At 41.7% G+C, this 16,291-nt stretch overlaps 1 protein-coding gene across 1 annotated transcript in view; it reads left to right on the top strand.

Moving 5' to 3' along the window:
- Positions 1 to 16,291, top strand: part of LOC100554736 (complement C4) — a 91,974-nt gene that overhangs the window by 32,965 nt on the left and 42,718 nt on the right. The window contains exons 14-18 of the mRNA XM_003218071.4: positions 3,361 to 3,516; positions 5,333 to 5,459; positions 6,629 to 6,700; positions 10,259 to 10,459; positions 11,959 to 12,067. Of these exons, the coding sequence (XP_003218119.3) occupies positions 3,361 to 3,516; positions 5,333 to 5,459; positions 6,629 to 6,700; positions 10,259 to 10,459; positions 11,959 to 12,067 (665 nt within the window). The remainder of the gene's footprint in view (positions 1 to 3,360; positions 3,517 to 5,332; positions 5,460 to 6,628; positions 6,701 to 10,258; positions 10,460 to 11,958; positions 12,068 to 16,291) is intronic.

Here is a 16,291-nt window from a genome sequence, read left to right as displayed (position 1 = left end):
TGTTCCTGCGAGTATCTCTGTAGATCTTAGAAAGCTGTTTCTTGATTTAAGACATTGGCATGCTGGCTGATATCTGAACAGAGGATGGGCCTGAAATGTCACTGCCTTGATCCTTTCCTTACAGGCTGCTACTTCCCGACTTATGGCAGGTAGTGCAATACTGGCTAAACAGTATAATTTCTCCAATGGTGTGGGGCGTAGACATCCTGTGGTAATGTGGCATGTCTCATTAAGAGCCACATCCACTACTTTAACGTGGTGAGATGTATTCCACACCGGGCACACATATTCAGCAGCCGAGAAGCAAAGCACACAGGAAGATATCTTCACTTTATCTGGTTGTGATCCCCAGGTTGTACCGGGAAGCTTTTGTATGATATTATTTCAAGCATCCATGTTTTGCTTGATATTCAAGCAGTGCTTCTTGTAAGTCAGAGCATGGTCCAGACTCCCAGGTATTTTGATTTGCTACAATGCTCCACTGGGATTCCTTCCCAGATAATTCTCGGGGCTCAATTGGAAGATAAACACAGGCTTAATTCAAAAATCTGGTTTCCAAGATACATAATGTATTTTATTGATACTAAGTTGTCATTAGTTGTAGAGCATGCCCTAATTTCAGTACCATCAATAGAAAAAAACTTTATTTAAATATATGAAAAACATCCACGATTCTAAGACACACTGTTTTTCAGGGATGTTCATATCGAGAAAAAAGTGTGTCTTAGAATAAAAAATATATAACATCCCCAAAGAAAGTTTGTGAAGCAAAACACATTGAGTTAATCATAAGACGCATGCATTGCCCTTAACATCTAGTTTGACCCTAACATGGCAGGAAAACTGTTCTTTTTCTGTTCTGGTTTATTATAGAGTTTCTACCACCTTGTAACTTCATCTTGATTCTTTTTTTAAGGCTTTGTTTTATATGTTGTCCTGCTTTATTTTTCTTCTGCTGGTTTTATCTGAGTTTTATATCCTGCTGTCTTTAGTCATTGTTTTATTGCTGAACTTTATATTTTTAATAGACTGTAAACCCCCCAAGAACATTGGTTAGTGGACACTTTAAAAGTGCAATAAATAAGTCAATAAATAGCCCTGACTGGAGGTTGAAGGCAGAATGGAAAGTGGCTGGAAGACAAGGGAGAGTGAAATGTGGCACTTAGGGGAAGATAAGGCATTGTGAAAAACACTAGAAGGAAAAAGGAGAGATAGTGAAGAGCAAGCATTGGGTGCCTGCCTAACCATGTTTTTGAAAATTTTGGGACTTTTCACAATGCACAGTTATAGCATTATGACTCCACTCTCATTGCCATGGCAGCACACTATGGAATCCCAGGGTTTTTGTTACAGAGCTGTGACAAAAAAACCTCCAAGTCCCAGAATCCCATAAGATGTACCCATGGCATTTTAAGTGCAATCATTGTGTGATTTCAGGTTGGATCAATAGGAGTATACAGAGTAGAGACTGATCTGGAGAAGGAATGGTTCTACTCTTCTGCTTTAGGCAACCCTGGCCTAGAATATAGTGTCCACTCCAGCTATTGAAAAGCTTGACCATGTGCAAATGGTCAAAGGTCTAGAGTCCAAGCCCAATGAGGAGTTGCTTCGTTTTAGCTTGAAGAAGAGAAGGTTAAGAGAGAACATGCCAGCCGTGTTTAAATATTTAAAATGATGTCATATTGAGAGGGGTAGCAAGCTTGTTTTCTGATGCCCTATATCTATATGAAACCAAAGACCCAAAGTGGACCAGACATTTCTCCTGGATATCCACACAACATCCTGATCCCAGTTTAGTTGAGTGTTAAGGAATGGTCTGAAGTTTCGGCAAAACTCTAAAAGAGCCCCTCACTTTGGGCAGAGTGTGGACAGCAGACAATCTTCAATGTGAACTGGTCTGCTGTCCATATGGGCTGTCCTCGCCATTCTCTTATCCCAGATCCCATCATTTCAGATGGCTACAGAACTACAAAGAGATCCTGACCATATGGGGCACCTTTGCTCATGTCAGCAAATGCAATGACCAGGAGCACTCCAGAGTTCTTTGGCAGCAACAGGGAAAGGTCAGGCAGGGTGACCGTTCAGCCACACCAAATGGATTTTGTCCTGTTTGTCCATGTAGACACCATTGCTGCTGCTGCAGGCTGGGATCAGGCCTCTGGGGCCAGTCTGGAACACTTCTGCTCCAGAATGTTTCTGGAATAGATATAGAAATCTCTAAAACATAGAGCAATGGACTAAAACTACAAGCAAAGAGATTTTGTTTTGATTTTAGGAACTATTTTCTGACAGTGCAAACTATTTGCCTGGGTTTGTGATGGAGTCTCTGTGAGGGAGGTGGAAGGCTCTGGATTGTTGCCCCATAACTCAATGTCTTCCATTACCATGAGATAGTGCCAAGCAGAAGCAATTAAGGTTTTCTCAGTGTCTGAAAGATAAACAGAGGGATTCCAGGTGTTAGTTAGATAGTATCTTCATAGGAAACAATTCAGTTTCTTAAACGAATCCCTTGGATTGCTCTGTGTGAGAGAAACTTTGTATTTTTCAAAGAAAGTCACCTTTTCCTTACACTCCGTGAATGGAGATTCTGGCCTTGCTTTCATGTCATGTACTTTATTTCCTGTTTGAGATTGGGGAATCTCATTTGGATACAGTTCTTGGTCTAAGTTTTGGCTTTGCTTTGAGTGCGGAACTTTGTTTATTGGTGCCTCAAGAATACTCTGACTGTAACCTAGATTTTGGAATGACTTTTGAAGCTTATACTTTAGATGTACTTTTGCTTTTGCCTTTTGCGTATACATTGGAATTATTTTTATACTCTTTACCTTGAAATGTATTTTTGAATTAGTTTTTTCTATAGAACACTCTTTTCTTTAATAAACTTTTAATTAGTTGATTGATTCCTGTTGCTGGAGCTATATTTGGGCTAATTAGCTCTTCATCTTGGGTGAAAAGAAGTCACATAGGTGGCTGGGCTGCAACAGTCTCATTCTAAGATGGGAAATACCTTTACCTATGCTTGTGTATTGTCTGTCCTTGTTAATTATATAGTGGCATTGAATGCTTGCCATATGTGTGTTCTGTAATCCACCCTGAGTCCCCTCGGGAAGGTAGAGTGGAATATAAATAAAGTATATTATTCTCAGGAGATTTTTAAACAGAGGCTGGATGGCCATTTGTCCAGAGCGCTTTGATTGTGTGTTTTTGCATGGCAGGAGGTTGGACTAGATGGTCCATAGAGTCTTTTCTAAATCTCAAATTTTGCAGTGCTATAATTCTGTGAAAGGGCAATTTTTGCCATAATGGTGCATCATGATAAAATGTCTCTGAGTACATGAATTCTGCCTGTTTCCCTTTCAGCTGGAGCTCCGCATATCAGAACCTAGAAGCGAGTGGCAGCCTCAGGGCCGTGTGCCGCTCACCATAACCACTGACACGCGATCTGTCGTGTCTCTTTCTGCCACCGATTCTGCCATTTATGCTCTCAGCCGGAAGAACCGCCTCACCCAGGGCAAGGTACTTTCCCCACCTTTCTCACTCTTTGCCTCTTCCTTCTCTCATCTCAATATGTTCATTTTCAGTCCATAATCCCTTACCAAATCCTTTCCTGACTATTGTGATTGGTGTGGCACCCCACTGCTGCCCTGATGTCATAGACACAGACCAAAACCCTTGCTGCCTTGTTATGATACCTACGTAATGGAAGAGCTATGTTCTTCAACTACAGGCTCTATGGCTTCAGCATGTCCAGATTCTGAGAAGTGTAGTCTATTTTTATTTTACTGTAATTATTTTAATAATATATAAATACATATAAAGAAATGGCTATTTTTTATTTTGGAGAACATATCTCTTGGAATTTCTAGGTTTTCTGTACTGACTCTGGAGTTAACTTCTGCTGGAAGCTGACAATAGAAAAGCACTGGAGGACCTAGAGATTCCCAGAAAGGTATTTCTCTAGAAATCTCTAGGTCCTCCAAAAGAACCAGAGGAACAATCGATGACTAATCCAAATTCAGAATTGCAACATGGATGGACAATTGCACATAAAACAATTTGTTGTTGTTATAGATATAAAGACATTTGTTTACACTTCTAATAAAACACAACAAAAGAAAAAAACTCAAAATTGTAGGTTATCTATGTTTAAGCACAATACATCTAACACTAAACTAATACAGATTAAATGTAACTTCCTACTTAAAGAGTTCTGATTGTAGTCAATAAAATCACTCTTCCGCCTCTACTGAACTACCAAAAAATCTTAACCTAGTATTTTACCTAAAGTATTATTTCCAGATTTAGTAAAACCCTGTTTATTTGTAAGATGAGTCTAGAGCTTCAACCCACCATTTCAATCTCATATAACACTATGTAACACGATTTTTGTTCCTGGGTTATAAATGTCATTTCCTAATTGGTTCTATCATTAAAAACATGGAAAACATTGATTAAACTGCAAAAACTTTTGCTGTAGTTTTTCAGTGAATATCTCATGAGTCTCAACCAATTCAACATAGTTTGTGGCAGCCACAAAAATGAAGTTTCTGGAGTATAACGACTGCTTTCAAAGTAAATACTGCACAATTAAACAGGAAATAACACTTTCAAACCAGGAACAGAAAATGTTCAAATTGTGTTATATAGTGTAATAAATTTCTAAGCTCCACGCTTCTTCAAATTTATCCAGTTTTCTTTCTAACTAAGGTTGTTAATGTATACATTTTGGCAAAATCTTGGATTGGCAGATAAGTTATGTTGGTGTTTCTGAATCTTTTCATTTTTGTGCATTTAGAACCTTTGTAGCATTTTACATACTGAAAACTTTTCCATGTTTCTCTCGTTCTGGTTCTCTAGAGGTCCAAGTGTGCATCTACACTGTAAAATTACTGCAGTTTGACCCCATTTTAACTGACATGGCTCAATGCCATGGGATCCAAGGAGCTGTAGTTTGGTGAGGCACAAACACTCAAAGTGTAGAAACTTTACTTAAGATAATAGTTGCTCATCCTACAATGGGCATTATTAGATCTAAGAGTTGAAGGCTGCATAAAACATTTATAGATTAAGCCATTCCAATATTCTGTGGGCTTTCATCTCATTTGTCAATAGACACTGCCAGTCCCACTTGTGAAGATTTTACCCCTTTGGCTCATAAATCCAAACTATAATGACAGACCTGTCTCTAAAGCCAAGATCTTAACCATAAGTTATTGGCCCAAGTCTTTCAATCTCCTTTCCTACATCTCTATTATTCAGCCTCTTTAAATCTATTATATCAACATCCCCTCCCAATCTTATTTTTAATTCTTTTTCCCCCTCCTGAAAACAGGTTTTCCAAGCCATGGGAAGTTATGATCTTGGCTGCACTGCTGGGAGCGGAGAAAATTCACTTGGTGTTTTTGCAGATGCTGGGCTCTCCCTCCGTATTGGTGACTTCCAGAGCCCCCTCCGGAAAGGTGAGTCACCACTTGGAGCATGAGAAGAGAAAAGGGAGCCCTTGGCTTTATGTGGCCCAAAAGATACTGAGTGTCATTACTTAAATTCTGGAATCTGAGCAGTCTGGTGCAACGGAGTGGGATTGTGAGGAACTGCTGATTCCAGATGATGATTTTCTACCTACACTGTAGAATCAGTGCAGTTTGACTCCACATTAACTGCAGTGGCTCTGTGCTATGGGATCCTGGGAGTTGACATTTGGTGAAGGATCAGCACTTTTTGGCAGAGAAGACTAATGAGTTTGTAAAAGTACAATTCCCAGGATTCCATAACATTGAGCCATGACAGTTGAAGTGGTGCCAGACTGCATTAAATAATAATACCAATATTAAAACTTTATTTATATCCCACCACCATCTCCCAGAGAGACTCGGGGCGACTCACAAAACACTCAAGGTGTGACACAAAATACAAAATCACAGTGTAGACCTGTGGTTCCCAACCTGTGGTCCATGGACCACCAGTGGTCCGTAAGAACTAAAATATGGTCCGCGGCCTCACTGTTACTACTACGGATAATAACACAACACAACCAAAAAAATTTTTCTTGGTGTCTTCATTTTTAGGCCTGTTCCTGGGGTTATTTGCGGTGTTGCATGGATTATTAAATATGGTTTTCTGTGGGCGAGCAGATGGCGACTATTGGATGGCATATGTTCTGTATCAGAAACTAGAGCTGATGTAGTCTATCCAATGCAACTTTCTGAATCAGCACCCCAAATAATCAAACCAAATCTAAAGTAGACCAAAAACTGATTCGGAACCCTTTTGGTACTAATATTGGGGAGTGGGCCCTGGCCAAAGTGGTCCCTGGTCAAGTGGTCCCTGGTCAAAAAAGGTTGGGAATTATTGATATAGATGCACCTTCCGACAGTTTTGTCAATGTTTAAAACATCTAGGAGACCAAAGTCTGATAATCAGAGACTCAGAAGATCATTAGCATTTGATAACCAAACATTCATCCTTTTCGATTAACTATTTGATAAAGGAAAATAAATCCTTTTAGATCAGTTATGTGACACCTGCTACTGTACCGGTCATGTTAAAAAATTCTTCTTCCTTTTTTGGATCCTGTCTTCTATGATATTGCTAACACACATTCTACCCCCTTCTTTTTATGTTCATTCAGCACATGGATGCAGTGAGAATGTTTCCCGGAAGAAGCGTTCATTGCCGCTCCAGATTGCGTTCCAGAAGACGGGTGAGTGCCGAGAGGGTTTTTTTTGGATTTCTAAGTTGTATTTCCAAATGTTCAACTGATATTTGAAGTTATAGGCCATAACCACCACCAAACCTGCTCCAGAGCTCACTTGTGCTAGGCCACTGCTTCTATCTTTTTTAACACTGCAAAAAGACAGGGAAAAGAGGGAAAGATGTCATACCTACTCAGTTTCTTTTTACCTGGTAGGACTAGTCTATATATATAAAAGAGTGATGGCATCACGGCAGCGGACAAAACAGCAAAAGTAAACACCCTACAACCTCGAAAATTGACAGCACAACCCCTCATCCATGCCTCTAGGTTGATACAACAAAAAGAAAAGAAAAATAAAGTCCTAATTAGAGGGAGAGGAATAATTGTTTTTATCCAATTGCTGCCAGTTAGAAGGCTAAGCTCTGTTCACTTGGTCTCCTAGCAACCCACTCAGCCCAGGGGACCCTTGACCTTAACTACCACCAATTCCTCAATACTTTATTTCCCATACCACCAGACTTCGCCACAGCAACGCGTGGCCGGGCACAGCTAGTACCTTATAATCGGGTCAAGGCCAGCAACAGAGCCTGCAGGCTACTGCTTGCAATATGTGATCTATTTCTCTCTTCTCCCTACCAGTGTTTTCTTTTGCAAACCCTCCCTTGCTCTTAATCAAGGGAATGTTTTGCAAAGAGAAAGACACCCTTGCAAGTCAGGAAGAAGAAAAATATATATTCATTAATCTTATGAAAGCATTTTCCCCTGAAATATTTGTTAAACTCTCTTACAGATATATAGGCATTAACCCCTTGCAAGCTTTTGCCATCTCTATGTACCTTTATATGTGTATATATCTATATACATTAATTTTATATATGAATTTGCCCTCATATGTTTGCAGGTCTTTGCAAATCCTTTATACGTATAGATGCATGTACTTGTGTATCTGTAGCCATACATATACATTATTTTTATATATGAATTTACTCTCATATGTTTGCAAGTCTCTGCAAATATCTATATAAAGAGAGATGTCTTGATAGATATGAATATTCTTACCTACCTATATATAGGGCTTGCAATTATTACAAGGGAAATGCACACACACACACACACACACACACACACACACACACAGAGGGATTTGCAAACGTTTCAGGGGGAAATGCATATGTGAAATTAGTGTCTATAATTATAGATTTATATCTAGCTCTGCATTGTTTATATAATCATTGAATGTTTACCTTTTACTATGTTGGAAGCCTGGGTCCCCATGGGGAGATAGGGTGGGATCCAAATGAAGTTTTTATTATTATTATTATTATTATTATTATTATTATTATTATTATTATTATTATTAGGTTATTGTTGATGCCATATTGTTTTTGTTGCCCCTACTTTTCCACTTATAGAGCTAGTTTATTGTTTTTCTTTGAAATACGGTAAATATTCAAAAACATTTAACTTACTGATGCCTCCATTAATGAAATGAAATTTTATTGGTATCTATTTTTATTTTGAAATTTACCCATAGCTGCTGCATTTCCCACCCTCGGCTTATACTCGAGTCAATAAGTTATCCCAGTTTTTTGTGGTAAAATTAGGTGCCTCGGCTTATATTCGGGTCGGCTTATACTCGAGTATATACGGTAATTCCTCGCTTTGGAGTACCACAGCTTGGGAATTATTAGATACAAATACTATTTGATTTGTAATTATTTTGGTTTATCCACAACTAAGGCATAAGTTAGTTACAGTAAACTTGTGGAGCAATGTTAGTGTCTTTGCGGCATAAACAGAAGTGGTATTGGGTATTTGTATAGTTATATGAGTTTGGCCTTACTATTACTTATGTAACATTCCTGTGAATCAAAAAGAAACGAAACTAGCAAGAGTATTGAAGCATGAAGAAAGGAAAGGTTTATTCTTTCAAAACCACAGTCAAAACATAGATACTTGGAGGTGTGGGGACATATAACTAATTGATACACACCCTGTAGCTAGTTATTTGATGCAGGGCTTTTCCAGCTTGGTCTGGAGAAGTCTGAATTCTCATGACAGAATTCTTTGGATATTGCTGGGTATTATTTTTGGTGTGAAAATAAGATCAGCTATATGCTGATCTGTATTAGTGAACCTGATCAACTCCACGTGCCCTGTAATCGTTGCTGAGTTATATGTTTGTGCTCTGCTAGAAATGCTATAATTGCAATATTATGATTATGAAATCATCCTCTTAAACGGGAGCCTCCAGTGGTGCAAGTGGGTTAAAACCTTGTGCCGGCAGGACTGATGACTTGAAGGTTGGGTTGCTGACCTGAAGGTTGCATGGATGAGCTCCCTCTATTAGCTCTAGCTTCACATGTGGGGACATTAGAGAAGCCTCCCACAAAGATGGTAAAAACATCAAAACATCAAGGCGTCCCCTGGGCTACGTCCTTGCAGATGGCCAATTCTCTCACACCAGAAGCAACTTGCAGTTTCGCAAGTTGGTCATGACACGAAAAAAAAAATCCTCTTAAACAACAAACAAGCTCATTCTATGCTGATCACATAGACCTCAAATAAGGACTACCACATATGTATTAGATATTGCTGATGCTCACTTTGTTGTTCTTTGCATAAGTTCTATAAAATGCTGATGCTCTGAGTAAGCTGGACTGAAAGCAGTTATGGGACTTGGCAGATTCTTTGGCCAAAGTCGTTGTGTATTATCTGTTTGCCTTCCTATTCAGTTTCAGGTCTCATCTTAGCTTTGTGTCTCATTTGGAAGATACAAAACAGAAGAAGTAAACAGCCCTACCCAACATTACCAATTGCTATTGCTTCTATGTTTACATCTTCTATTCTTCTGTAGGGCTGTTTGTGGTGATTTGTCAAATCTGCATAGAGGCTTTTTTGAAGATTTGTTTAAAAAAACTGAGTTATAATTTGCTGAGGTGATCCTATGATTTGAAAGACAATTGTGCTCCACCCAAGAGAGCTCTTAATTCGGTTTCAAAACTCAAGAAAGCATCTGTAGTCCCAAGGAGGTAGGCAATCAGTAAACATCCTATATTGGTCAATATTTGTAGAATATAGTATCTGCAGGAGATCTCTTCCAACCAAGACCATCACCACCCTGTGGATAAAAGCAAATGCTATATTTTGGCTCTACTCAGGCCAGAAGCATAACATGAAATCAATGAAGAAGCTAAAGAGACCCACAAACTAGTGTTTTTAATGTAAGTTTCTTTGAGTTTCCTTGTGGAGAGAAAAAGCAAAGTATAAATAAACATCATCATGATGATGATGATGATGATGATGATGATGATGATGATGATGATGATGATGATGATCACCTCTGTGGATTGTGTATGAGGATATGGATGTTCTCTCTAGGAGTGTTGGCAAATGACATAGTATGTTCTGAATTGCTTTTCCGGTTCTCTCCAGGGCTGTGTTTAACAGTCTCTCTCCATGCCTCCTTCCAGTACAAAATAGGCTTAGAGAAATCAGAGAAGGAAAAGTGTGGCTGTCTTTGACTCTCTTTTCTACATGCTTCTCTCCTTCCCTCACCTGCAGTTTCCAAGTACACTGATCCCAAAGATCAAAAGTGCTGTCGAGGTGGGATGGAGCTGCTTCGCCAAGCGCGGTCATGTGAGGACCGGGCAAAACGGATCCGAGGAGAGAATGCTGGGCAGTGTCGCAAAGTCTTCCTTGAGTGCTGCAAGCACGCCTCCAAGCTACGCCGCCAGTCCTGGGGATCTCACCACCTTGGGCGGGGTGAGTGGAGAGCTCAAGGCCACCTACTTATATCCCTGACCCAGGAAAGTAGACATTCCAGTTTCCAGGGTAGAGATTAGCTAAGGCTGGTCAAATCCAAGAAAAGATGTTGTCAGTGGCTAGTGGTTAAAAGGTGGGAATCTCTGTGGTCTTTCACTATGCCGTATTTGAAATTTCCTTTTAAGATCTGTATATTTTCCTGCTTGCTTATAGGATAACTGAAGTTGTGTGGGATCCAAACCTCTCTCGGCCTTGCTTTAACTTTGTGGTGGCATTCTATCCCTGTTTCTGTCCAGGAAGAAGTTAGGATCTGGGATCTCGGTGCCAGCTGATCTCTGAGATTGATCAACAGAAAACCAGTATCTAGGCCAGAGCTACTTCAGGTGTTTTGGATTTCAACTCTCACAATTCCTAGCAGCTGGTAAAATGGCTGGGATTTTTGGGAGCTGAAGTCCAAAACACCTGGAGGAGCACAGTTTGAGAAACATGGTGTGAAGATGTGGGGTAGAGGAGGAATCTTTTATTCATACACTTTAGATGGTAGCGTTACTTAAGTTTAGGATATGTGTGACAGAGGCTTGGATGTTGAAAGATAACAAGTTTATTTCAGGTACAGAGCTTAGTGGTTACAATTTGTTTCTCAGAGTTAAACTTTCTTAATCTGTTGCAAATATAACTTATGAGGAATACACTTTCAAAATACTTGCTCCTTTCCCTTGAGCAGTCTAAACCTGATCACTTTGGATCTAACCGGGATTACTTCCCCTTACTACTCAGACTCTACAATAAATATAAACAAGTCACCCAACTTGCTTAATTTGACACAACTAGAGACCTGAGTTTCCCTGGTTTTTCCTAACTTGGAACCAGTGTCTTCCCTGTGACTAAAAATCACAGACTGAACTGTTTTTAAAACATTCCCTCCTTTTCTCTTCAAACGGCGGTTGGCTCTGCCCCCGTTGCTATGGCAACCTGCCTCAGAATGCTGAGCTGGTTATCTTCCCCCACGTATTGTTAACTCTAATACTTACCCATTTTAAACATAGCCAAACATGACTTTTAAAACACAATTAAACATGACATCTATAAACTAAAACATCACACTTCTTTACACATGGATCTAGACATAAGGCCAGTTCAGTCTAGGCCAGTGGTTCTCAACCTGTGTGTCCCCAGATGTTTTGGCCTTCAACTCCCAGAAAGCCTAACAGCTGGTAAACAGGCTGGGATTTCTGAGATTTGTAGACCAAAACACCTGGGGACTCATAGGTTGAGAACCACTGGTCTAGGCAATCCTAACTGGCCAAGGTGCCTAATAGCTAATTGAGGTGGACCCTAAATGAGCTGAAGCCTGCCAGATTTAGACTGTTGGGAATTAGTTAGGACTAACCTTGCCCAGCCCTAGGTTGGTTCCATCATTGTGACTGTGTACTCTATGGCTCTCATTCTTAAAGAAAGAATTCCAAAATATAATCAATAAAATCAATATTTTTATGTAGTCCTGGAAGATGAGGACGAGGATTTCTTTGACGATGGGTATGTTGAAGTCCGAAGTTACTTCCCCGAGAGCTGGCTCTGGAAAACATATACTGTAGACAAGACACATACGTGAGTAGACCAATACTTCTTCTCAAGGTTAGTTCCATTATTGAGGGTGGTGTTCTTTCAGGTTAAAAAATAGCATTATTTTCATTTATGGTTTTTCACTTTCATGGATCCCTGTGCCCCTAATCCCAGCAGACATAGAGGGCTGACTGTATACATTTGAGTTACATGCTAACTTAGACGCGTGTCTCGAAGTTGTTCCAGTAAGGATAAAATGGGGTGAGAGGAGAGAACTCTGTGTATCATCTTGAATGTATTTTAGAAAAGGAAGGCTATACAAATAACCAACTAACCAATACCATATTTCATCAATTCTAAGATGCCATCAATTGTAAGATGCCCACTCATTTCAGTACCACAAAAAGAAAAAAGGTGTATAAAAGCAGCCAGTTCTAAGACACACCCTATATTTAGAGATGTTTAGATGATGGGGAAAGTGTGTTTTAGTATCTAGGAAATACAGTATACCATTGCTCAAACTTAAGTCTCCAGTGGATCAGGCAGGTAGAGACTTATGTGATGCAAAGTTCTTCCATATCAACTAATGAAATAACTAATGAAATCTGAGTGAATATTTTTCTACACATTTCTAGGTCCTCCAGTATGACTTTGTGGTCAATTTCTGCCACACCTTGATCATAGAATTGTGCTGGAGGACGTACAGATGCTTAGAGAAGCTGAGAAGCCACTCTCGTTGTGTTAACCACACCACTGCTGGAACCTCACTCTGTGAAGACTGTGTGTTGACCGGCCGTGCACCGACCTCCACACATTAAAAAAAATCACGCACAGGCGTCTTCCAACAAAAATAAAAACAAACCTACAAAAGTCCCATGGGGGCAGGACTGTGAAATCTGGGAGCCCCTAGTCACAGACTGGCACATGGGCGGTGGATATGGACTCAGTCGTTCTACCTCAAGGACCGAGGCAGTTGAGTAGTCCGGCAGCTGTATCCATGACTGAGCAGCCCTTTTTAGGATCCGCTCTGCTCACCCCACACGGGGAAGGGGCTAGAAAAGGTGCCCTAAACATAGTCTGCCTCTCCTACCCTGACTGGACTGCCGCGTCCAGAGGGGTCACCACTCTGCGGCCAAAAAAGAAAAATGTACTTTGGAACATGGAACGTACGGACACTGTTGGATAACACTGACAGAGAACGCCCCGAACGCAGGACTGCTATCATTTCAAGGGAGCTGGGACGCTTTAAGATCAACATACAGTCCTTCAGGAGACCCGGAGAGCAGGAGAGGGGCAGCTGAAGGAAGAAAAGGGAGGCTACACCTTCTTCTGGAAGGGACTGCCTGAAGAAGAGTGAAGAATACACGGAGTTGGCTTTGCTATCAGAAACGACCTGGTGAAGCACCTGACTGAAGCACCCACCGGCATCAATGAACGACTTTCAACCCTCCGAATTAACCTTGCCAAAAACCAACAGGCAACCATCATATGCGCCTATGCACCAACTCTAGATGCTGACGAAGACATCAAGGAAAAAATTTACTGTCAGCTGGACACCATCCTATCGGAGATACCTAAGGAGGACAAAATCATCCTCCTGGGGGACTTTAATGCAAGAGTCGGAAGGGACTCTGGCCTGTGGCCAGGGATCATAGGAAAAGACGGGGTCGGAAACAGCAACTCAAATGGCATCTTGCTTCTCACCAAATGCGGAGAGCACAACCTTGTCATCACCAACACGCTCTTCCGCCAGAAAAACAAGCTCAAGACATCATGGAAGCACCTCTGGTCAAAGCATTGGCACCTCTTGGACTATGTTATCACACATGCCAGAGACCGCCGCGATGTGCTTCTCACAAGAGCCATGACAGGTGCTGATGACTGCTGGACGGACCACAGGTTAATCCGATCCACAATGGCTATCAAGATCGTCCCCAAACGCAGACTCCAAGGAAGAAAAACAAGGCGCAAAATGAACACCCCAAGCCCTTCAGGAGCCTTCCAAATGAGCCCTTCTCCAAACAACACTCAAGGATCATCTACCCAAAGAACACCCCGAAAATGTTGAGGAACATTGGAACAAACTGAAGACCTCCATCATCACAGCCTGCGAAGAAACTATTGGATACAAAACTAAGAAACATCAAGACTGGTTTGATGATAACGACAAAGAGATCCAACAGCTAATTGATAAGAAAAGGAATGTTATGGTTGAGCCTTCGGGCTCTGGTAATGAAAGAAGGGGTCGTAAGACTCCTCGAGAGTCAGACACTCTCAAGGAGCGTGAAAGGAAACGGCTCCGGGATTTGTTTGCAGAGCCGACAGATGAGGACTCATTTGAGGGTTTTTCTCAGGGTTTGGAGGAAGAGATGGCCAGCTCGGAGGAGGATGATATGGAATGGACTCGTGTGAGGGAGGATTTGGGTGTTGGGGAAACAGGCAATGAAAGCATGGGAGGTGATTGGCGGGTTGCAGGATCAGACCCATGGACTGGTTGGAGGGATGGAGCGGGATCCACAGCTGGGGATGCTGTGGGGCGTAGTCGAAGGTGCTTAAGCTCTGATGAGGATGATGATGTTGGGGCGTCTGGAATTGGGATGGCAGCTGACAGCGATGATGAGCTTGAACTGTGATAAAATGGGGTTTGGGACCAATGTCTAATTGCGTTGGGCAAGGTAATCTGGACGGACGCTTGGGCTCTTGCTGGGGAATTTCCTGAAGACGGGTGTGTTTCATTACTGGATACCTTGGACCTCCGTCGTCTTTTTGACGGGCAATATCTACTTTCACTGGATTGACGCTGGACTGACTGACTACGATTCCGGATTAACCCTTCTGCTGGCTATCGGTGTGACCTTTGGATTCCTTGACGACTACGCTTGGCTTTTGATCTTCTGGACCGGATTGGGACCCTGCTGACTGCCGTTACCCTAAACCTGAATCTTGACTACAACCACGCTCTCGTTTGCTGCAGGAAGGAGTAAACAAGCCTGGTTTACTCCCCTGCTGTTCCTGAGCAGCAGAGAGGAATCTGCCGCCAGTCTTTTGTTTACATTCCAACTCCTGTTGATTCTCTTTTGTTTGCATTGTTTGCCAAGCTGAAGTAAGCTCTTTGATTTAATCCGGATTATACTCCTGTTTAACCCGGTTTTTCCCTTTGAACTGTTTAAGCTCAAACTGAGCTGCTTTTTGGTTATTTAGCACACTGAAGTCAAGTGTTTGCCCTGTTCTTTGTTCCTTACGGGCGTTTTTAGTTCTGTAACCTCAATAAACTGAGTTTTGTTTTACTTGCTGGCGTTCTGTCTATGACAAGGAAAGCCTTCCAAACATGGCAGAGAGACACCAACTGTGCTGCCAAGAAAAAGATCTATGCCAGTGCAAAAGCTGAGGTCCAAAGAAGGACCAGAGAACTCAAGAACATCTGGTGGACAAAGAAGGCTGAAGAAATCCAACACCTTGCAGATACCCATGAGGCTCAGGGATTTTTCAAAGCCACAAAGATCATCTACGGACCAAGAAACCATGGCATACAGCCTCTACGCTCATCAGATGGAACCAAAATTCTGAAGGACAAAACATCAATTGCACTACGTTGGAAAGAGCACTACCAGAACCTGCTGAATCGCAGCTCCAATGTGGCCGAAGAGACCCTCTCACAAATCCCGCAACAACAAACCAGGGATGAGCTTGCAGCACTGCCTAGTTTGGAAGAAGTCAGCAATGCCATCAGCCAACAAAAAAACAACAAAGCCAGCGGACCTGATGGGATTCCTGCTGAAATCTTCAAAGGGGGTGGACCTGAGCTGATACAACAACTCCACCAGCTCATTGAAAAGGTGTGGATGACCGAGAAAATCCCAGCAGACTTCAAGGATGCCACCATCATCACCCTTTTCAAGAAAGGGGACAGAACAGACTGCGGGAACTATTGTGGTATCTCTTTTCTAACCTCCGCCGGGAAAATCCTTGCAAGAATCCTTGCAAACCGCCTTCTCCCTGTCTCAGAAGACACCCTCCCAGAATCCCAGAATGGCTTCCGCCCCTCCAGAGGAACAGTAGACATGATCTTCACTGCACGACAGCTCCAAGAAAAATGCAGGGAACAAAACCAACCTCTGTACATGGCATTCATTGACCTTGCAAAGGCATTCGACACAGTGAATCGCAGCGCTCTCTGGACCATCCTCCAAAAAATCGGGTGCCCTGACAAATTTGTGAACATCCTGCGGCTCCTCCATGATGACATGATGGCAACAGTCTTGGACAGCA

Source organism: Anolis carolinensis, chromosome 2, assembly GCF_035594765.1.
Source record: "Anolis carolinensis isolate JA03-04 chromosome 2, rAnoCar3.1.pri, whole genome shotgun sequence".
Taxonomy (NCBI): Eukaryota; Metazoa; Chordata; class Lepidosauria; order Squamata; family Dactyloidae; genus Anolis; species Anolis carolinensis.
Note: the sequence above shows the minus strand (reverse complement) of the source record. Positions and strands in the feature narration are given on the sequence as shown.